Consider the following 24870-nt stretch of genomic DNA (forward strand, 5'->3'; position numbering starts at 1 on the left):
TGGGACTAGAGTGTATTGGTGTTGTGATGAAGAGAGGTAAATTGTGGTGATTTGGGCATGTGGAGAGGCTGGGGGATGATAATTGGGTGCAGAAAGTGAGAAGCGTTAATATTGGGGATGGGTTTGCAAGGGGTAGACCAAAAAAGACATGGGACGAGGTCATTAAGTATGACCTCAGGGTTAAGGAGTTGAACAGGGAGGCTGCCATAGATGGAACAACATGGAGAGTAGCCATAAGTGACCAAGGGTGATGCATGCAAACATGTTGGAGCCTTCAAAAGGAAACAAAACGATATACGAGTGTGTTGTCCCAGATTGGCTGAAAAGTGTAATTGTAAATGTGTACAAGGGGTAGGGTGATGCCCCGGAAAGAGGAAATTATAGAGGCATAAAGGTTTTAACCAGATAATGAAGGTAATGGAGAGAGTTCTAGAAGGTATAATTAAAGAAAGATTGAATATTGATGAGATGCAGTTTGGGTTCATGCTAGGCAGAGGGACCACTGATGCCATATTCATTGTTCCAGAGCTTCAGGAAAAATATATAGGAAAGAAAAGGGAACTGTACTTTGTTTTTGTTGATTTGGAGAAGACCTTTGACAGATTCCCTAGGGAGGTGGTGAAGTGGGCAATGAGAAAGGTTGAGTTGGAAGAGTGGCTGGTTAGGGTCGTTGTGCCCATGTATGTGGATGCTCACACCCAAGTATGGGTGAATGGAGATTTGAGTGATGAGTTTTCTGTGAATTGGTGTACATTAGGGGTCAGTCTTGAGCCCCTTGTTGTTTGTCATAGTACTTGAAACCCTCTCACATGACTTCAGAAATGGGCTCCCATGGGAGATGTTGTATACTGATGATTTTGTGTTGATTGCAGAGAATGAAAGGGAGGTGGTGGAAAGATTTAGGAGGTGGAGAGATGATATGGGGCACAAGGGCTTAAGAGTACTGTAAAAGCAGATAAAATGAAAGTGATGGTTCCTAGGGCTGGGGGTGGTACTGTCAAGGAAGAGGGAGAGTGGCCATGTGCGATTTGTCACAAGAGTATGGGAAGTAATACCATCTTGTGCAGTGTTCGTGATAAGTGGATCCATGAGAGATGTAGTGGTATTAGAGGTAGACTGTGACATAATGCTGATTTCATGTGTGCCGTCTGTCAGGGAGAGCATGTGGATATTGCCAGGTGTGAAAGGTTTGAACTTGCTAGTGAGTCTCTTGAGTGTGTGGAAGAGGTATGTTATTTGGGAGACATGTTATGTGCCGGAGGTGGAGCAGGAGCTAGCTCTGTGGCTGGAATGAGTAGTGGTTGGAAGGAGTTCAGGGAACTGTTGCCTCTCCAGACATTGAGAAAGTTGTATCCCCCATGCTAAGGGATCTTTGTATGTGGCATGTGTTAGGAGTGTAATGCTGTATGGATAGTGAGACTTCAGCAGTAAAGGAAGAGATATTTACAGGCTCAAACATACAGAAATGGCAGTGATTAGGTGGATGTGCAGTTCATCCTTGAAGCAAGGCCTGGGGGAGCTGGGTTTACGATGGACAAGTTGAGAGGTAGGTTGGGACTGGAATGTATGGTGTTGTGATGAGGAGTGGTAGATTGAGATGGTTTGGGCATGGGGAGAGGATGAGAGATGGTAATTGAGTGCAGAAAGTGAGAAGTGTTAATGTTGGAGGTAGGGTAGCCAGAGGTAGACCAAAAAAGACCAGGGATGAGGTCAGAGTGTGAATTCAGGGTTAAGGGACTAAATAGGGAATCTGCCAGAGATCGAACAGAGTTTAGAACCTCCATTAGGTGACCAAGGCTGATGCATGCAAGCATGAGCCTTCAAAGATGAAAATGACAAAAACTAATGGGACTGGAGTGTATTGGTGTTGTGATGAGGAGGGGTAGATCGAGGTGGTTTGAGTATGTGGAGAGGATGGGGGATGACAATTGGGTGCAGAAAGTGAGAGGTGTTAACATTAAGGGTAGGGTTGAGAGAGCTAGAATGAAAAAGATGTTGGGTGAACTCAGTGAGCCTTACCTCAGGGATAAGGGACTGAATATGGAGGCTGCTAGGGATTGATCAGCATGGAGAGCCGGCTTTAGGTGACCAAGGCTGATGCACGCAAGCTTGTTGGAGCCTTTAAAACCTAAACGAAATGAAACAATCCCCAAGCTGGAGGGGTAATGGTGTGATGCTGATATGACCTATTCGGACTAGAAAAATTAATCTTTTAAAGGAATGAAGGGGATTTAAGTAGGAAGTGAATACTGTATGGTCTTACCATCTCTCTTGGGAAGGAAGTAGGTGACATTATAGCGGAGAGATAAAGAAAATAGTTAGCAGAATATTACCAGCTTAAAAAGTTCAGAATATTCAGGTGCTTAAAAAGTTCATAAACTGCATTTACAAAGGGTCTGTTGTAACGACTTGAGAAATTACTTGCTGATAAGTCTTCTCTTTGTTTTCAAATTTTGTACAAAATCCAATCCATCCATCATCCAATTCTATTTTGCCCCATGAGGAGCATAAGAGCCTGGGGCTAGACAAATTGGTCCTGACATTTAAAATGAGAGTGACCAACCTCACTGATCCCTGAGTGGCATTACGTGAGCGGTAAACCCTAACCATCCCTTGGATATAAACCTGCATTGGCTCAGTCCGATTGGAGCGCCGTATTTACTCATTAAACCACCAGGCGCCATAATTTGGTCATATGGTTACCACCCAGTGTGGTAGATGGTTTCCTGGTATACAGGAAACCATTTGGCTTGTCACTCAATGTAGAGTCACCCATAGGCAGAAGAAAGAGGAAAGAATGAAGGAAAGAAAGACGGAAAGACTTATGCAGTTTGGAGTTAGTGTTACACTGGATGTTAGCCAGGTTAGAGAACAGACCACAGTCTAATTGTTAACATCCATCCATCTATCATCCGATCCTACGTTGCCTCATGAGGAGCGTAGGAGCCCGGGGCTAGGCAAGTTGGTCCTGACATTTAAGATGAGAGTGACCAGGCTCACTCATCCCTGAGTGGCATTACGTGAGCAATACACCCCAACCACCCCTTGGATATAAACCTTCACTGGCTTAATCCGATTGGAGTGCCGTTGTTATCCACTAAACCACCAGGCGCCATAATATGGTTATATGGTTACCCAGTCCTTTAATTCTGTTTTCAAATTTTTCCATTCAGACATAGATGAGTGTGATGGAGGAGGTGCCAGCTGCCTGCCAGGTCAGATATGCCACAATACTCCAGGAGCCTTTGAGTGCCGTGTTGAGTGTCAGGATGGCTTCATATATGACCCAACGTGAGTACCCTTACTGTAAATGATCTCATAGTGTAATTTATTGTGATACACCGTGAAATTTAAATAACCTCTGCACTGTGGTACCCTGTTATTTTGTTAATATACTATGGCTTCCAACAGACTGGTATAAGTAATTGAATAAAAATATTTAATAATACTCTTGTCTCTTCAGTAGGGAATTTTTTATGATTTTATTCTGACCTCAGTGTCCTGACCTTTAGGGCAAATAACTTTACCTTATAATTATGGAAGGTACAGACATGAAAGTGAGAGCAGTGTGTGGTTATAAGCTGGTTAACTTGCCATATAACTGTTCACTTTTAGGGAGAGACCTCAAGACATAAATAAATTCATTTAGAATCCAAACTTAGGTTTTCACACATACAAACTTTTCATGTGGATTTTAAACCTTTTCTTTCAGGTATCCTTATGGTTAGGAGAAAGAATACTGCATACATATTGTGTGCAATTGAGTTGGCTAAAAAGGAGGGGGTGGTGAGAACCAGGAATCACCTTATCATATAAACAGTCACGCAAAATCAATTCAGGAAGCCTTGGGTGTGGGTTCTGGGTCTGCTCAGGGATTAGCAAAACTAGACAGTTGAGTGTCTGTGTGAAATTTCAGAGATGTGATTGAAGAGTGTAGAAGTAGAAAATAGTAAAAACATTCAGACTGCCTAACCTTGTAACTGCTGTTGGCATTAAGATACTGCTGTTATAGCCTATTCAAGTTACTCTGAGAAGAGATGAGCCTTAAGCTTTTGAAGGCTGGCAGCTGAACGGTTGTCCAAGTGGATTCATCATAAACGATTAGCAGAGGTACCTGGCATTACCTGGGTCAAAATGGCAAACACTCTAATCCTATTTGTTCTGGTTCAATCTTCCTTTCTACTCCAGAAGGACCATGTACCTCTTATGCTTTTGAAGAGGGATTATAAGAGGTCCAGGAACTTTCTATTTCAGCATTCACGGACTAACACACAGTATTTGCCCGCACTTCTTTACTATTACCGTTGACCTCAGAAGACCTCCAACCGGTGACCTCAAATGACCTCGGAAGTCAACCTCACATAGCCTGTGTCCGAGCTGGAGGTCATATGAGTCTCCATGCCAAAAATTGGGCTGCAGGGGTGCCTGGCGTTGCCCGGGCCAAAAAGGCGAACACTCTACTGGTGACCTCAAATGACTCAGATCTGAATTTTGATCCCTCATAAAACCATCCTTGGGTCACCCTAATTCAGAATATATGTGGATATGAGGGTCTCTGGCCCTTGGTTTGGGCATGATTGAAGGACAAACAAACAACACGGCTCTTTAATACTGTATATTTAGATGTTTTTTATATTACAGTATTTTGTATTTTAAGGGTTACAGTAACCCTCAGTGGTAGGTGGGGGAGCTCACCATCCGCTGACTCAATGTAGTGCTGCTCTCGGATGACTGCCCAGTCCTCTCTTCCTTTCTTTTTTCCGTCATTCCTCTTCTGTCTTTCTTTCCTTTTTTCCTTCCTCTTCCTTCTCTTTGTGGATGACTTACACTGAGTGACAAGCCAAATGGTTTCCTGTACACTGGGAAACCTTTTTCTAAGTTGGTTGATAACCATATAACCAAATTATGGCACCTGGTGGTTTAGTGGGTAATTAAGGTGCTCCAGTCGGTTTGAGCCTGTGTAGGTTTATATCCAAGGGTTGGTTGTGGTTTATTCCTAATGTAATGTCTCTCAGGGATGAGTGAGGCTGGTCACTCTCTTCTCAAATGGCAGGGTCAACTTGCCTAGCCCTGGGCTTCTACGCTCCTTATGGGGCAACACAGGATTGGATGATGATACAATGACCGTTTGACGATAAGATTGCCAAAATAGGATATTATATATAGTTATTTGTATGGATTAATTATAAAATGGGGCCCTATAAGGTTTATCAGATGGTCTAGACACATTTGAAATTTCAGATGTGATTGAAGAGTATAAAAGTAGAACATAAAACTAGTCAGACCGCTTAACCATGTAACTGCTGTTGGTGTGAAGAGCCTGTAGTTATAGCCTGTTTGATTTAGTCTGAGATGAGATGAGCCTTAACCCACCGACTCCCGTTAATGTATATATACATCCGAACGTTTTGTCACTGTGACTCCCGTTGACATATATAAACAAGCCGCAGTTGCAAGGTCTGTCATTTGCACATTTTTCAACTTTCGCACGTGGCTTTTGGTACATATACACAGGACACCTTCCTCTACCCGATGCCAGGTGGGGACAATGCCTTACCCCGTGTGACCCCCCACCCCCTCACGCCATTGTCTCAGCAACTCGCCTGTTACCAGTGACCTGGCCAGTAAAGACATGTTGTGCCACAGTACAAAATTCAAGGCCAGAGTGATTCCCCAATTGATGACAATGTGGAAGACAAAGTTTACATAGCTTTAGAGGAAGAAACAGTCAGAAATGATGATCAGGTAATGTCGCCATAAAAGGTGCGGTATGTTGATGTGTTTGGTGAGTGAAACAATGCTTATATCGCCAATATTACTGTGTGAAAATCAGTATACAGTACTCTTGTGCTACATATAAATTCTTACCAAATAAATAAATACCTGTTATGAGTGGTTTAAAATAGCTACCCCTCCCATAGAACATGTTTTCTCTGGAGCCAGGCCCCAAAGAAAACACAGCCAGGTGAGGGTATTGTTACCTGTAATGGCATTTTATAGCTCAGGTGAGTGATATCTCTATGAATATTCAATGTTTCTCATAAAAAGGGGAGGTTTTAGCAAAAAAAAAAAAAAAAAAAGGAAAAGAAAATGTGCGGGGATTGGGGGAGGACATTGGTTAAAAATCTGCTGGGATGAGGCGAGTTAAGCTTTTGAAAGCTGGTAGCTGCTTGGCCATGTGAGTGCATTCATTATAGATGATGCATTTTAAACTACTCTTATTATAAGGATTACAGCAACCATTTCACAATAAGATTTCCCAAATAAGATGTTGTATGTAGTTATTTGTATGGATTAATTTTAACCCTCTCATACACAAAGGCTTGACAAAAAAAATCCAACCACTCGCACTTTTGTGACACAAGTTGCCTCCAAGTGAAATCCAACCATTGCACTTTTTCGACGCAGGTTGCATCCAACCATGTAGGATGCGGTATTTTTTCGCCACAATTTTCAGTTATGTCATTCAACATTCTCTCCTGCCCGTATAACTGTACAGTAGTCCCTCATTCATCTGGACGTGCAGTATTCGGATGTGTTCATTTTCCAGAAGCTAGACCTTGGCCGTATTAAACCATTATCTGAATTTACTTGCTATTATCCAGACGTATAAGTCCTCGAGAACTTCGGCTGGCCAGCCGACATATTCAAACTTTTGGTATCATGACCGCTGGACTCAAGCTGTGAGTGGGAAGTAGGCCATAACCCACAACCAAAGCTAAAATATCTGTCTGCCCCTGTACTGAATGGTCAATGTCTCACACTTGTCTGATCACTTCCAACGAACCTCAAGCACCCAAGTAATACGACTGTAACCCAGAAGCGGGGTCAAAACGTCTGTACGCATCCCCCATCCCCACCCAATGTCTAAACTCGCACGCCCATCTGGTTAAGTCTTTCCTAACTGTCCCTGAGACTGTAACACAGACCGCAAGTCACTAGTACATGTTCGGTGGCAGTGGCCGTCCGCCTCTCTACCAAACATCTTAAGTCCCCCAGTCACCGTGAGTTGTGTTTCTTTATGGCCACTCAGCGTCTAACAGACCGCAAGCTACGAGTAAATGTACGGTAAAAGCGCCTGTCTGCATGTTGACAGAAGGGGGAGAATCCTGCCTACATCCTCGTTTCTCCCCTCCTCCCATCCCTCCTCCATACCCTCCCAGCTCCCCTCCTCACTCCCTCAATCCCTCCCCTCTTTTGGTTTGATAGCATAGACTCAAGAGTTTTACAGTTTTTTGCCATATATTCAACTACTGTACTATTGGTTGTATCGAAATTCCGAAATGACCACAAGAAAGCTCATGAAATTCTGCATCTAGACAGATGCTTAATTCTTATAAGGTGGCAGCAAAATTTTGCACTCGGGTGGTGGGAAGTTATGTGAAGGAAAGTTTTACTCCTGAACACTTTCTTCTCACTGCATTTCTATACTTTTATTTATCAGTTTTATGTGTTTTTATTAGCTTATCTTATAGGATAAACACCAGCGATGGTGGTGGTATACCATTTATTCCAACATAACCAATTTTTTGTGGCATATTTGGCCATGGATTTTTTTTATTTTTTTTTTTTTTAGCCCCTGGAGCAATCACTCATCATAGATAACTGATTTTCAGACCATCTTCAGGTTTTTTGTGGATTTTTGTTGTTTATGCATTGTTTACTTGATGTTTAACATTAAAATGGATAATCCCATGTGTGTTCTAATGTCTCAATATGTCAGACTGAAAACAGTGCCAAAATTAGGTGGGGTACTGTACATACAGTAGTGTATAGGTAGGGTGTTTTTTTTTTTTTTTTTTTTTTTTTTTTTTATGGTTTTCTTGGTGTTTAGCATTACTTTGGATATTCCTATGTTTGTTTTGATGTCTAAATATAGGAGATTTGCCTGAAAACAGTGCCAAAATGTGGAGAGGTACTGTACATACGGTAGCATTTAGTAGGGTGTTTTTTGGTTTTCAGCTTTTCTTTTTTTATGGTTTTCGTGGTGTTTAGCATCACTTTGGATATTTCTGTGTGTGTTTTGATGTCTAAATATAGCAGATTGACCTCAAAACTGTGCCAAAATTAGGAGGGATACTGTATATGCAGTAGTGTATAGGTAGGGTGTTTTTGGGTTTTCAGCTTTTTTTTTTTTTTCTTGGTGTTGGAAATTATTTTGGATAATCCTATGTATGTTTTGATGTCAAAATATGGCAGAATGACCGGAAAACACTGCCAAAACGAGGAGAGGTACTGACATACAGTAGTGTATAATAATGTAGTATGTGTTTTGCTTTTCAGAGGTTTTTCTGCATGGTTTTCTTGGTGTTTAGCATTTTTTTGGATATTCCAATGTGTGTTTTGATGTCTAAAAATGCCTGAATGACTGGAAAACTGCCAAATTAAGCATAAATACTGTACAAATATGTTAGGTATAGGTTAGAGTGTGGGTATAGGTAGGGTCTGGGTATGGTAGGGGAATGGTGTTCATTATCCGGATGCTGGCACTACCCAGACATTCCTTTGGCTCTATTATGTCCGGATAAATGAGGGATTACTGTATTGCAGTGAAATTGCTACATGTTATAAATGAATAAATGATCATCCTAAGAAAAAAAAAAAAAAAAAAAAAATCCATATTTTATCATTCACTCATTTATTCAATGCAGATTTCTCACAGATATTTAAACATTTCATCAATGCTTGTTGAGAGAAAGTTGTAGAGCATTCAACAAGCATTGATGAAATGTTTATGTAAAAAAAAAAAAATCGGCATTGAATAAATGAGGGGAAAAAAAAAAAATGGTAATGTTTCTTCCTTTTTCTCTTCACTCATTAGGAAGATCATCTATTCATATATAACATGTAGTAATTTCATAACAATTTAGTTACAAATAAGGGCAGGGGAATGAAATGTTTGGAAACATTTTAAAATGTTGAGTCAGCTGCTGAATCGGTAGAGAGGCAACCTTCAGTCCTGTTGGACGCAGGTTCGAATCCCGGCTGGGGCAGGGAACAGTTTAAGGATTTGAATGTCATAAAAGCAGACTTGCCTGATCTGCCAGATGACCCGCCGACATGTCATAAAAATACCCTCGCTAATACCAATACACCAGTCATGTATGAGACAGCCCTAGCATGTATTCAATATGGACGGTAGGTGTTAGCGCCGAAGTGGTGACATGTGGAGGTGTAGGAGGACTACTGGGCTTTGGGATAGGCTACTGCCCCCGAGATATAGGCCCTGACGCCTTTGCCCAGAGTCAGACACATTAAAAAAAATATATAAAAAAATAAAAAAAAGTGTGGTCAAAGACCGTATGATATATCTGCTCTGTAAGCCATAAAAATCTTTCTAATAGAGCTAGAAGTGTTATTTTTTAACGAAAATCATTGCAGATAAATATTCTACAACTTTCTCACAGGAAATATTGATGAAATGTTTATATATCTGTGAGAAATCAGCATTGAATAAATGAGTGAATGAAAAAAAAAAATGGTAATTTATTTTCTTTTTTTTCCTTTTTCTTTTTTTTGGTTCATTAGGAAGAACATTTATTCACTTATATAACATTTTCATAACAATACAGTGATAAATAAGGGCAGGGGAGAAAGTTGAATGGAAACATTTTCCTATGTCACGCACATCGCTGAGTGAGGGGTGTGTGGAGCGTAAGGTCTGGGCCAGCCCGTGGGGGTCATGCAGTACTCGGAAGCAGTTCGACCCAGGTGTCATCAAAAAGGTTTGAGAGGGTTAAAACAGGGCCTTACAAAGTTTATCAGATGGTTAGACACATTTGAAATTTTGAATTCTTGGGACAAATCAACACATGTCCAAGCAAAGTTTTACAAGTACAGTCAAGTTGCCTAAGGCGTGACTGATTGGTTCTGGACCGCACCAGTGCCATAGAAATAACTAAACCTATGGGAAAAATGGTACAGTAATCCCTCCAATATCCGACGTAATAGAGCCATAGGCAGGTCCGGATACTGGTCCTGTCCGGATATTGGGCCCCAGCTTATGGACTTGTACTTATGGACCCTAACTCAGAGAAACACCTATACAACTCCCTCTGGACATGCATAGCACCTATTTAAGACCCAAATCACACCAATAAGGCACATAAATGACTGAAATAAATGCAAAAGAAGCATAAAATGAGGGTTTAGAAGTAGGTTCATACAATATTAAACATTCTGGTTACTGGCTCCTGGACTGGTACTTATGGACCCTAACCTAGCCTAACTCAGCAAAACACCTTCCTACTGCACATGCATAGCTCCTAACACCCTATTCACACCAATAAAGGACATTAAAGAGTGAAATGAGGTGTTTGAGGTAAGTATAGTATGGAAAAAGTACAGTATGAAACATTCTGCCTACTTACAGCAAGTCCATGTCCACCTCGATGAATAACCGCCTCCTCTCGGACTCTGACAGTAAGAAGGATTTCCTGGAGCACTTCCAGAACACTGTTCATGAAGTCTTGCACTGAACTTAGTCAATCGCACTCAGAAGTCGTTCTCTTCACAGTGCGCACTCTTGTCTAACTAATGCTCCATTGTAACTTACTAAGTGTTGCACTCTGCACTTTAACTTTTCCCATTCTTCTAATAATTTTCTAAAGCAAAAACAAACAAGTCTATTTACGTTAAATTTTGTTCCAAATTAGTCTTTTCACTCACAACTGTAAATCCTTAACACAACACACTGTTTCTTTTCACTGCACAACAGTGTAAATTCCCGTGTGGTCTAGTGGAGAAGTTCTTGCTGTTTATTCACTGTCAGAGTCCGAGAGTAACACTGGCAGGTGACCTAGGGGTGCGTCGCTGGGTCGTGGTGATGGTGTACCCACTGCAGACGACTGTGAAGACAGACGCAAACTCACGTCGAGTGGTGACTCCACCATGGCTGATGTGCTGGGCTGTGGCTCGGAGCATGAGGGCCTGTCTTGGGAAGGCAATGGAGTGGAGCCAGGGCTGGGCACAGCGGGGGTCACGGGCCTGAAAAAACTGTCAGTGGTTGATTGGCGCAATAACTGACAATTCTGACGATTGATGATGCGCTGCCTGAAAGCACGCACTTCCTCCCCAAGTCCCAAGGGCCCCATCTCCCTGTCGCAGTACGGGTGTTCCAGGTAGTCTAGGACGAACTCTAGGTGTTCCCGGAGTGAGCTCAGCTTGGGGATGGCTGGAGTAGTGTCCTGCTGAGAGGAGTCCGCATCATCGTCGCCTTCCTCGTCGGAATCTTCAAGCTCGGTACTGACACCTGCAACTGAAGACGCGATCTTGATATCAGACAATGTCTGATACCCAGGATCGCCCTCGTCATCATCCAACCACTCACGAACATCGTCCACACCAACATCGTCGCCGTGCGTACGTAGCCGTGCATGGAAGTCATCCACGTCAAGCCCTAGAAAATCGTACTCCACATCCGTTCCGAGAAGCAGACGAGACCAACCATTTTCCAGAGTCTTCACAGAGACTTCCTTCCATGCACTAGCCCAGTTGTACAGTGCAGACTTGATGTTGTAGCGGTGAAGGTTTTCCAAAGTCGGCTGGCCTCGTGTGTCCCGTCCCTCCCTGCACTCGTCCTCGTCCTTGAGAACAACCATCACCTCGTCCAGGAACTTCCGTCGGTATAGGCGCTTTGTTGCCACGATCACTCCTTGGTCCATTGGTTGGATGAGAGCAGTCGTATTAGGTGGCAGAAACATGCACCTAATCCGGACATTCTCAGCCACCAAGTCCTTGTCGCATGGGTGGGCAGGTGCACTGTCGAGGAGAAGGAGGGCCTTTACCTGGTCGCGTGGGATTCCCAGTGTCTCCGTTTGGTAATTGATGACCTCCTTGACAAAGTGGCGGTGGAACCAGTCTTTGAAGATCACGGCTATAAACCATGCCTTCAAAGAATGGTACCAGACGACAGGAAGGACATCCATCATCCCACGAAGACACCGAGGCTGCTTTGCACAGCCAACAACAGCAGGCTTAAGCTGGTGCATGCCGTTAGCATTGGCACAACACAAAGCAGATATCCGTTCCTTGGAGAGCCTGCGGCCAGGTACACACTTCTCTGTCTCCTCGGCTAGAGTGTTTGTTGGCAAAGAGCGATAGAATAGACCAGTTTCGTCAGTGTTGTAGACTTGACCGAGAGTGAGGCCCTTCCTGACGATCAAGCCCTTCACCTTGTGCCGAAACTCGTCAACTCCATCCTCGTTAGCGTCCAAAGCTTCGCCATGAGCTTTATGGTTGGTAAGGCCATGCCGTAACTTGAACGCAAAGAGCCAACCCTCGGATGCCTTGAAACCTAGGGTGTCGTGAAGCCTGGCGAACTTCTCAGCAGCAGCCTTCAGCTCCATTCCACGTACCAACACACCAGCAGCACGTTGCTGTCGATACCAAATCAACGTGGAGCGGTCGATTTCAGCAAACTTGGGAGTAAATATCACCTTCCTCTCCACGTTGCGTTTGCTTCTCGACGAGAAGTCAGCCGTGCACTGCATGAGTTTGTCTCGGGATCTCTTAATATCGAACAAAGTAGATCGGGCCAGGTTGAACTCGCGGAGGATGCGGGAAGAAGACCACCCCGCATCTACTTTTTCCAATATCTCCCGTTTCTTCTCCAGAGTCAACACCATTCTCTTCCTTTTCTCAGGTGGCGAGGCCATCATCACACACACTAAGAGGAGGCCCGAGAGCAGCAGGAGTGCCTGTAGCAGGTAAGGCACCACCACAAAAGAGAGTACGTGGACAGCCATAACGACAAGCGTGCACTCGCGGCGAGAGACAGGCAGAAAGTGGGGAGGATGCAGTGGCGCTCTATCGGACATCGGAGGAATGACGCGCCACAACAATGCTCTCCCGCGCCGCACGCGGCAAGTTAAAATTACGGGTGGGAATTTTTTTTTTTTTTTTTTTTTTTTTTTTTTTTTTTTTTTTTTTTTGGCGGTTTTCGGACCATTTTGGGAATGTTGGATCCCGGGACGATTATGTCCGGTTAGTGGGGATGTTCGGATATTGGGCGTTCGGATATTAGAGGGATTACTGTATTTGGTTCTGGATGTTCGCCCAAAGTCCCCCTTTTCACCCCACTTTACACATGCACACAATCAAGCAATCAGTCAGTGTATGTATTACACCTAACAATAGGCACAAAAAATGAGAGGGTGATCAGCCTTATGTCTACTTGGGCAATACCCGCGCTACAGATCGAGCAAAAAAAAGCTCAGCCAAATAAACAGAGATCAGCCGACCGACCAATACGTTAAAGATGGCAGAGGCTGCCTGGTCAAGCACTGATTGAAAAAGTTTATTTGATAAAGTTTGTGTGCCCAAGTGTCAACAAGACTCACATTAAACACATTAATAATCATTCTCATATACGTGGTGATGATGATGGGAGGCATTATACTTCGTCTTAGCTCGGAGATAGGTGCTTCGTCACTAACCCGTTCTTAGTGATTTTACGAACAGACCTATAAACTTGTCACAATACCGAAAGAATCTTTAACCTTTTCTCTGCGGAATTTATTTTCAGCTTGGTTCTCAAAAAGTGTGAGTTCTCAAGCAAAAAATCAAAATGGTTTTAGGTAATTGTCTACAACAATCACAAAAATACTTAACTTTCCATTTTCAGCACTAAAATTCCATAATAGCTACATATATTATCAGCAGGACGATGAATACATCAGAAATTTGCTGGGGATTTAATTAAAAGGACGCCGAGATCCAGGCTGGCTGATGTGTAAAGATCCGGTGTTTACTGTAATATAGTATTATATTTATTATCAAGTTTTTTCCGTACACTTACGCATCCAGCACCTTCTTAAACAACATCCAATCATATTACATTCCATATAACTCACGTAAATAATGGTAAATCTCCAAGAAATTGTGACACATGGCCAAGCGCGCGATCAGCTGGGCGGGCATGTTTGTTGACGTGATGTTTTGCCTTGCCACTGTATGAGAGCAGCATGTTCTGGGTCGCTGTTGCCATAGCAACATTAGCGAGAGCTGGGAGTATCACACGGCCAGTTCAAACTGTTTTCTGAGGCCCGTCGACTACAGTCGTTTTCCTCAGTGAAAGGGAATAATTCATAGAACGACTATAGTCATAAAATGCAGCTAAAGTGTTAATGTTTCATTACTTAACGCAATGAATTTGTTGAAGTTTAACCTCCACATAAGAGTAAGAGAGAAAAAAGTCCACAGTTGGAGCTGAAGTGGTCGCCATTTTCTTTGTTTACAAACGGGAGCACGCTGACCGCCAGGGGAATTTGCTCGCGCGTTTCAAACTGTGCCGCTCCTGCACCATAGTTATTTTTATGCGTGTGGTTAGTTTTTTTTGGGTTTAGCACTTTGCCGTGTCATAGAAAACCGTGCCATAGAAGCACACGCCATAGGCAGCTTAACTGTACCTTGAATTTTTTTCTCATGTTAGGCAACTTAAGATGAATTATGTCATTACTGTGATAGTTTGTAAAATCTAACTTACCAAATATGACGATGAGGGGTGGGTGGGTAGGCTGCTTGTGGGATGCCCTGCCTGACTAAGCAGATGAATACAGTTACAGTATTCAGATTTATTTGAGAGTATTTTGCTATTGCATCAGTTTGCATTATGCTTTCTACTTTCACATCTTTGGCAAGTTTTCTACCTTTTTAGCTTCAAATATCTAAATATAACCTATTGAGCTGTGACAAAGTATGGGCTGTGGGATATTTAACGCATTCACTGCGTCAGTGTTTGTTTACATGTAGATCCTGTGTGCGGCAGTTTTCAGATATTTAGAAAAAAATATTAGAAAAAAAATATATATATTGTCAAAGATAGAGAAAAAAATCCTGAGATCAATGGTATATAACACAATGTAGCAAACATAAAAATTACCTTTGATACAGGTCCGTGAAGTAATAAATATTCCCTGTGCGGTGGTGCCAGGCGAACGATGTGTTATGGTTGCACTGTGTTGTCAATGTCAATCTTGCAATCAGATAAGGTGTAAATCAGCATCTGAACCATCATTGTCATCATCTAACAATGTATCACTGTCATTACTACACATCATCCAGAGATTTCATCCAATATTTGCTTGGGCTGCTGCTAGCGGCAGCATGCAGAAGATTTAGTACCTTTACCTTCGGCATTTTGTAGGTAACTGAGCTGAGCTCTGCACCTCATAAAAGTGCATAATCTGTGTATGGCAATATTCTATAGGATGCCAGGAATTGCCAGCTGATTTATTTCATTCCATTTCTGACTGGAATTTTTGAATGCAGGAAATCATATATGATACAGCCGCACTGAGAGCCATTTGGACTCAGATATCATATATGATACAGCCACAGTCAGTGGGTTAAAAGTGAAGGTGGCATACAGCTTCCTCACCTGTGTCTTCCATTCATTTTTATTGGACTTCCGTTGTTTTACTAAGTTATATTTTTCACAGTGTCACAGTAATGACAGTTTACCATAATTTGTCTAAACATAGGGAGGAAAAATCAAGTACTCATAAAACTTTACCCAGGTCTATCTATCTGTCTATCTATTGCCAGACGCCTCAATCCCGTTCGGGGTGGCCACAAACAAATCGCCTCCACGTCGCCCTGTCCCCCGCCATTACACTGCCCTGCTCCCAACTCGCATCCCCCCCTCTCATATACCTCTCCACCCCATCCCTCCATCTCATCCTCAGCCTCCCCCTCCCCTCCCCTCCCCTCCACCTCACTCACATACACTCTCTTCGTCAGTCTTTGACCCTCCATCCTCTCCACATGGCCAAACCATCTCAGTGTATTCCTCCAACGCTTCCTATCACATCCACATCCACACCACAATGCTCCTTTATATCCTCATTTGTCAGCCTATCTCTCCATGTGACTCCACAGGCTTCTCTTAAATAACTCATTTCCAATGCTGTCACTCTTGACTTGTGTCCTTCCAGCAATGTCCAAGCTTCACTTCCATACGTTAGAGATGGTATCACAATACTGTCATGTAGTAACTTTTTCACTTCCATGCTCACTTCCCTGTTTCTTATCACTGCTTTCAAGGAACCAGCAATCTTTCTTCCCTGCTGCACCCTTTCAAGCACTTCACCCTCCAAACCTCCATCCTTACTCATCACACTATCCAAGTACTTAAACATACTCACATTTTCCAATTCCTCACCATCCAACCTCGCTGTACATTCACTGACTTCACCTCTCTCAAAGACCATCACTTTACTCTTCCCTACATTCACCTTTAGATTCCGTTTCTTACACACTCTCCCAAACTCATCCACCAAGCCTTGCAGCTCCCCTTCGTCTTCACTCAACAACACAGTATCATCTGCAAACAACAGTACAGGGAGTTTCCAAACACTACCCTCTCTCACCAGGGCCACTCCAACATCCACTACCCTACCTTGTACCTCTTTTATTACCCCATCCATGTACAGATTGAACAACCATGGAGACATGACACATCCCTGTTTCAACCCAACTTTCAAAGAGAAAAATTCACTCAGTTCACCATCCACACGCACTGCAGCCTTAGCACCATCATACATACTCTTCACAGCATTCAGCAACTTCCCATCTACTCCATATATTCTTAACACTTTCCACATCCTTGTCTATCCACCCTGTCATATGCTTTATCTAAATCCATGAAAGCCGCATACAACTTCTGTCCCTTCTCTAGAAACTTTTCCACTAAAGATCTAAGAATGAATATCTGATCAACACAACCTCTTCCCTTCCTAAATCCTCCCTGTTCTTCTCCAACTAATTCCTCTGTTCTTTCTCTAACTCTGTCAATAAGTATCCTACCATACACTTTTCCTATTATACTAAGAAGACAAATGCCCCTATGATTACCACACACTTCTTTTTCCCCTTTTCCTTTGTACAAGGGGATAATTATACCTGACTTATACCTTCCTCCCAGGCCAATCTGCACATCTTCCACATCCATTCTACTACTATCTCTCCCCCATGCTTCAGCATTTCACCACACACTCCATCAATTCCTGTGGCTTTCCCCAATTTAACTTTCTTCATTGCTTCCACAACTTCTATCCTACTGATTTCTTCCTGTCTTCTCACCTCCCTTCTTCTCCCAGCCATTCCCCAGCCACTTATACTCGCATTACTTCCATCCTCTATGTTCAACAATTCCTCAAAGTGTTCTCTCCATCTGCTCACTTTTTCTCCCTTCTCCTCTAGTAATCTACCATTTTTATCTTTCACTTCCCTGCTAACTTCACTTCCACCCTGTCTTACTCTTTTCACCTCTATCTAGAACATTTTCTTACAGTCCCTCCACTTTACACTCAAATTCCTTCCAAATTCCTCATCCACTCTCTTCTTACTCTCTTTTACTAATCTTTTCACCTCTCTCTTTCTTTCTACATATAACTCTCTCTTCCAGCTCTCAACTTCTTCCACGCCCCTATTTCTTATCCATTAATTGTATGCTTTCTTCTTTTGTGCCACAGCCTGTCTCACCTCTTCATTCCACCATGCTGTTCCTTGCACCCCCCTCCATCTTCTCTTCATCCCACACACCACATCACATGCTGCACATATTTCTTCTGTGAATATCCGGCACACACCTTCCACATCCCCCATCTGCTCCAATTCATATTTACCCAATCGTTCCTCCACTTCTCTCTTATATTCTGCCTTTTTCTCATCCTCTTGTAACCTTTCCATTCTGCTTGCAAATGCTCCTTCTTCTCGTCCTTCCCTTCTTCTATTTCTCCATCTTATTTGGATCTTGATTCTGGCCACCACCAAGTAGTGGTCAGAAAGTCCACTCCCCCAACCCCTATAAGCTCTTGCATCCATTACACATCTTCGCATCCTTTCATCCATCATCATCATCATCATCATCATCATCATCATCCGGACCTCCTTTCCCACCCAAGGGCAAGGTGAGGATCCTTTCATCCACACACACATAATCAATCATTGCCTTCCTTACATTCAGTTCACCACCCACCCTTCTCATCACTCGCCATGTATACCTGTGGATCATTTTGTGCCTGAAGAGGGTATTGGCTATCACCAACCCTATCCTGGCAAAAATGTCCACTAATGCACTGCCATTCTCATCTATCTCAGCAGGCACACCCCACTAATGCACTGCCATTCTCATCTATCTCAGCAGGTACACCCTACTCACCAACTACCCAGGTGTGTTTTAATTTGTCTCGAGAATTCAAAATTTCAAACAAAGGGTAGTTGGGGTTTATTGCTCACATAATGCCAGTCAGGGATGAGTAACACTGGTCACTCTTATCTTAAATGTCAGGACCAACTTGCCTAGCCCCAGGCGTCTGCTCTCCTGATGCGACAACATAGGATTGGATGATGGATGGATGGTCAGGACCATCTGATAAACTTTGTAAGGCCTCTTTTTAAATTAATCCATGCAAATAACAACGGTAATAACTTAATTACTGTATGCGGACGCTCCGTATATGGACATTAGGCATTGGCTCTATTTGGTCCGTATCTGGATTTATTTGTCCATACCCAGACATAAAAGTTCTGACATAGGCGGCCAGCTGGCCCACAAAGTGGAAAAAGTCTGTTGAGCACCTCACTGGCCTCTGTCCATGCACGGATAATACACCATAACCCACAAACAGATCAAACTAGGCTGTCCGGTTCCCTGCTGAATGGCCAAAATCCCCTGGCCACTCCGATCACCGTAAACGTACGAGCAGCGTGCGAGGAAAGCAGATCATAACCCACAGTCTGAGCTTGAATGGCTTCTGGCTCCCTATCGAGTGGTCGAAATCCCCTGGCCGCCCGGATTAGTCGGAAACTCCCAGCCACACGCGACCATCCGCCTCTTTACCGAATGGTCAAAGCCACATCGCTGTCCGTCGGGCACTCCTTGGGCCCATGATGTACGGGGACCCAGTGTCTCTGCCACGTTGCAACATTTGCCTTGGCGAGCAAAAAGGAGTCTTGTGCTCATAGGTCAGCGTGCCACTTTTTGCTCGTATGCTCATAGCCAGGTGTGGGTAAAAACATGGCAATGCTGTGCACTTCCCATGCTAAAGCACCGCAGTTCCCACCTTTGTCTCCGCACATGTGGACTTGCTTGGCCAAGGTGAAACAATGGCCGTTTCCATTGTTGCATTTGTTGTGGTGCCCTATCTTCTGCGGGCCTTAATCCTCCTCTGTGATGTTTTCGTGTGTGCGATGATGGCCCCAACACTGCCTGAGAAACACAAAAGGAGGGTTTTGACTCTGGAGAAGAAACGTGATATTGGGCAAGGTTGACGGGGGCTGACCAACTTTGCTCATTTTGTGCGAATATGACTTAGCCCGTTCAACCTTGTTTGATATCAAGAAATCACAGGACAAGCTGACTCAATATGGACAGGACTATGGCGATGCCACTTGAATAAGCGATCAGGAGATGTCCCAGCCCTGCCACACCAGCATCGACCCGTTGACTTTGGTTTGGTTCTGTTAGCAGTGGGGTGCCAGCGTGCTTGTATGTGGGACTGAGTTGAAGGCTGCAGCTGAGAAGTTTGCATGCCTGCACAATGTGCATGACTTCAAGGCATTCTAGGGTTGGCTCTCCTGGTTCATACTTTGGCATGGACTTACTGGCTTTTGGGCATATGGCGAGGCTTTGGACGTGGCAGTGGAGGATGTTGAGCCATTTTGCCATAAAGTGCAGCACCTGATCAAGAAGGCGGGCCTTGCTCTCAGTCAGGTGTACAATGCCAGCGAAACTGGCCTGTTTTTCTGCTCCTTGCCCACCAATGTCCTGGTAGAAGAGACGGAGAATTCTATGCCTGGTTGGAACCTGTCCAAACAACGTGTCTCGGTGTTGTGTTGTGCCAATGCTAACAGATTCGCTGCCTCAAATCTGTTATTGTTGGACATGCTAAACAGCCATGTTGTCTCTGTGGTTGATGGATAGGCCTGCCTGTTGTGTGGTACCATTCTGTAAATGCCTGGTTTACCACGAAGATCTTCAGAGGTTGTGTTCCACAGACACTTCATCAAGGAGGGTATCTGTTATCAAACGGAGGAACTTGGTATCCCTTGCAGCCAGGTGAAGGCACTCCTGATCCTTGACAGTGCCCCTACTTATCTGTCAGAGAAGGATTTGGTTGCTGATAATGGCCATATTAGGTGCATGCTTGTACCACCTAATACGACTGCTTTCATTCAACAAATGGACCAAGGTGTTGTTGTGGCAGCCAAGAGACAGTACCGTTGGAGGTTCCTTGACAAGGTGATGGTGGTGCTTGAGGACGAGGAAGGGGTTGACACATATGGGGAGCGGACCTTGGAGAATCTGTGGCTTTACAACATCAAGTCAGCGGTGTTCAACTGAACCAGTGCTTGGAAGGAAGTCTCCAGCAAAGCCTTGAAAAGTGGTTGGTCTCGTCTCATTCAAGGATGCGATGCCATACACAACTTTGAAGGATTTGACTTGGACAACCTCCACCATCGACTCCGAAATGCAGGCAAGGATGTGGACGTCAGCAATGTGAGGGATTGGTTGGACGATGACGGCAGCGATCCAGGTTATCAGACGTTGTCTGATGTGAAGATTGCTTCTGCTGTCTCTGCTGGGCTGGCAGAGGAAAGCGAGGATGAGGACGTGGTCCCTGACTTGGAGCACCCCGCCACTTCAACACTCCCCCGTGCACTAAGGGCCATCATTGACTAGGTGCTCGAATATGCTGAGCACCCTCATTGTGACAGGGAGTTGCTGCCATTCAAGCTAGCGATGGGTCTGCGGGCAGTCAGGGTCGCTGTCATCCTCCGACAGAATCGCCACACCTATCATCAGATGAAGACCTCCTCCTCCTCCTCCTCTTTTATGTCCACAGACTTCCCATTAACTCAATGTACCTGTTTACAATGTCATGCCGTAACTATTATTTTATTTGTTTACTTTCTCTTTCAGGTTACTCAATCGGGTAGCTTATAGATAAAGTATTATAGAATGTAACTTTTCCTTTCCAGTGTTTCCTATAAAATTTCCATGTCAGTTTTTCCATGCTGCATGGTGTTTTTTCTCACTTTATCATGGAGGGTTTGGTGGTGGGGGGAGCCTTCTTGCTTTACTATCCTTATCCTTCAGTATGTAGAGTTAGATCTTGTAGTCATAGCTTTCTCTAACAAGCAGCCTCGAAAGGACCACAAGGTCTGCTGCTGTTTGCTTTCCTCCTCCTCCTCCTCCTCCTCTGTGCAGTCCCCTCGTGTCTATATGACACCCCGGAAACTTAACATAGCGTCACGTCACGTCATTATACGTTTTTCGATTTACCCAAAGCAAACGAGGTAATATACAGTAAGCACAGATAAGGATCTGCACAGATAACCCTGAGTTAACAATCACTACTCTTACTTTCGACCTGTGATGGGCTGTGGATCACTGAGGGTCCCTTTTAGTCAAGTGACCACCATCGGGATTTTTTTAATGTACCAGGGGTCACTGCTTCAGGATGAAGCTTGTGTACTTGTCCCACATGGGAAAGTTCCTTGTCTCAGTGGAGTGAATGGAGCTATTGCCTGATTGACTGCTGCCTACCTAAAAAGCTCCAGGGAAGGTTGCCGCACCACCCTTAAACATCCACTCTGTGCATTGCACATCCACACTGTGCACTGTGCAGTCCCCTTTTGTCTAAGACGCCCGTCTTATATATTTTTCAATCTCCCCAATGCAAAGAAAGCAGTATAAGCACAGATTAGGATCTGCACAGATAACCCTGAGTTAACGGTCACTACTCTTAATTTCGACATGTGATGGGCTGTGGATCACTGAGGGTCCCTGTTAGTCAAGTGACCACCATCGGGATTTTTTTAACCCCTACACCACAGGCACGTTTACCAATGTTTTGCGTGTGCCGTGGGTTATTCGGGCTCCGACAGACTCTCAAAAAATATTTGCCAAAAATCAGTTATTAGTCCTAGAATATTAAAATTACATATGCTTATGGCATATACCTTCAGCTTTCTTCTGGAATGTTTGTTGAGCCTTCATCGGTTACCGTAGGACTTATGGAGACCTCTGAAGTTGGGTAACGAAGTCTCCACTTTACACTTCCCGACAACCCGTAATATGATTACCACAGTCAGATATTAACACTATAAACACTACTCTATGATTTTCAAGTAGTTTGGGATCCATACTCCAAAAAAAAACCCACTGTGAAAGCAATGAAAATTACGAGCGCGTCTGACCGTCGCACTTGCGCTAGTTCGCTCTTGGTACACTGTCATTTATTATTCATAAAACCCCTCACACTTTATATTTCTTTTACTGTATAACACTTATATATATCTACAGTCTTTATCCATAAGTTTCCTTCAGTAGTATTAGTTTATTGTCACTGTAGGGATTCAATTTCTTTCAGTAAAATACGTAGCATTCACTTTCTTGTCCTGTATGCTAGCATTGAGAGTGAATCTGTCACTTTCAGTTTCACTCTCATAACTCATAGTATTCAGACATGCTAGAGTGAAACTTTCACTTTCATTACTCCTAGGGTATATACTCGTATTCTTATAATACTACTCATTTACATTTCTATTTCTATTTTATTTACGTTATTTACATTTCTATTTTATTTACACTGTGTTATGCACTGTCACTTGAAGTAACTTATAAAACTATTTTCCACTATTCACATATATTCACATTCGTTACTTTCACTTGCCGTTTACACATTATTTACACATTATTTACAATTCCACTTGCACTGTGTTACTCAATAGAAAGATCGTAGTCACTCTTTTATCAATTGTCAGCCCTTTACCTCTTTCCACACGAGGTTTAGTAGGGGGTAAAGGTCACAGGGCCCTTTGCATGGGGGTGAAAAAGTCCCTGCAGCTAGCAAGAGCGAACAGACGTATCTCCACACTGGAAGATCAGAGTGAACTGATAAGGGTGGGCCGGGGTGGTGGCCTACCTAGGGAAATCAGTACTCCCAACGTTAGCCTCTTGACACAGCTAATATATAGCAGTGAAATGATTGGCAGGTAATCTAGACAATACATTATAAATTAGGTAGTTCCAGGTGAATGTAAATATCACCTAGGCTTCTCCCTTCCCTCCTTATATGTATATTTATTACGAAAATAGATTTTACAGCATATTTCAAGGGGAAATAAACAGCGAAAATTAGCGAACGAGTGCACGTGAGGTGTTGTCAGGTAATAATTAGCCAATTCCAGGTGTATGGCACTCTCACTTACCTTATTTCTTTCTTGTATATATTATTTGGTATAAGAATAGGTCATAGGGCTTATTTCAATGGATGAAATCAGTGAAAAATTCTAGGGAAGATTTACTTAGCGTAGCACGGCTGGGCAGGCGAGAGGATAGGGTAATGGAGGGGGGGTAGGGAGGAGAGTCAAGAACGGGGAGAAATGGCTAAATTGTCAACAATGGATGGGAGTACAGATGAGATTAGGAGTGCTGACTAGTGTTGGACATTGGCAGTACTGATAGATGATAGAAGCCCCCACTTGGAAGCCCGGGTGAATTCAAAATAACACAGAATCACAAAAGCGACGCCCCGCGGTATGATCCCTTGCTCCCAAGCGTCACGAAAGTGACGCCTCGCGGTTAAGGGGTTAATGTACCAGGGGTCACTGCTTCAGGATGAAACTTGTGTACTTGTCCCACATGGGAGAGTTCCTTGTCTCGGTGGAGCAAACGGAGCTAGGGCCTGATTGACTGCTGCCTACCTTAAAAGCACCAGGCAAGGCTGCCGCACCACCCCTAAACATCCACACTGTGCAGTGTGTAGCTTCCACGTTATGTCCACAGACTTCCCATTAACTCAATGTACCAGTTTACAATGTCATGCCGTAACTATTATTTTATTTGTTTACTTTCTCGCTCAGGTTACTCAATCGGATAGCTTATAGATAAAGTATTATAGAATGTGACTTTTCCTTTCCAGTGTTTCCTATAAAATTTCCATGTCAGTTTTTCCATGCTGCATGGTGGTTTTTCTCACTTTTTCGTGGAGGGTTTAGTGGTGGGGGGAGCCTTCTTGCTTTACTATCCTTACCCTTCAGCATGTAGAGTTATATCTTGTAGTCATAGATTTCTCTAACAAGCAGCCTCGAAAGGACCATAATGTCTGTTGCTGTTTGCTTTCTTGTGTAATCCTCCTCCTCCTCCTCCTCCTTCTTCTTCTTCTTCTTCTTTCACTCTCGGTCCCTCAACCAAGCACATTGACAGCCGTTGAGTCACCGTTAATGTGAGCATGCAGTTGTGTGCAGAGAGTCGTGAGGTGGGTAGGGCCCCATCACCTATATTAGGAAGGTGTGCATATAGGTAGGGCTTTTGTGTGTATTTACCTAGTTGTATTTACCTATTTGTAGTATACAGGAATTGAGCAATGCTCGTGTTGTCCTGTCTCCATATCCACATTTATCAAGTCTACCTTTACACACATGAATGTTTTTCTCATGCACCACCTCTTTGTCTAAGTCGTTCCAAATATTTAAGAATATACCTAATTGTGATATACACGGAATGTACTATGCTCGTGGGTTTCCGTCGCTGTTTCTCAATAAGTCAAATTTAACTTTAAACTCGTTTAAGTTTTTAGACTGGACGATCTCTTTGTCCAGGCTATTCCATAAGTCTATACTTCTGTAAGGAAAGCTATATTTCTTGATATCCTTCAAGCAGCTGCACTTTTTCAATTTCATTCCATGTCCTCTTGTTGCTCTCTTATCCCATACAAACAGATCTTCTTTGTCAATTTTATCTACTCCCACCATGGTCCTGAACACCGCAGTCATGTCTCCCCTCTTTCTCCTTTCCTCTAACGAAGGCAAATCCAGTTTTTCCAGCCTCTCTCTGTATGACAGGTCTGTCAGACTGGG

The 24870-nt window shown here is 43.4% G+C and overlaps 1 protein-coding gene across 1 annotated transcript in view; it reads left to right on the forward strand.

Annotated features, from left to right (window-relative positions):
• Nucleotides 1–24870, forward strand: part of LOC145413007 (uncharacterized) — a 468549-nt gene that overhangs the window by 195040 nt on the left and 248639 nt on the right. Inside the window, exon 15 of the mRNA XM_080282828.1 lies at nt 3174–3291. Within this exon, the coding sequence (XP_080138954.1) occupies nt 3174–3291 (118 nt within the window). The remainder of the gene's footprint in view (nt 1–3173; nt 3292–24870) is intronic.

The sequence above is a fragment of the Coenobita brevimanus genome, chromosome 94, assembly GCF_032717465.1.
Source record: "Coenobita brevimanus isolate Jiangsu-jjx chromosome 94, ASM3271746v2, whole genome shotgun sequence".
NCBI classification, from domain to species: Eukaryota; Metazoa; Arthropoda; class Malacostraca; order Decapoda; family Coenobitidae; genus Coenobita; species Coenobita brevimanus.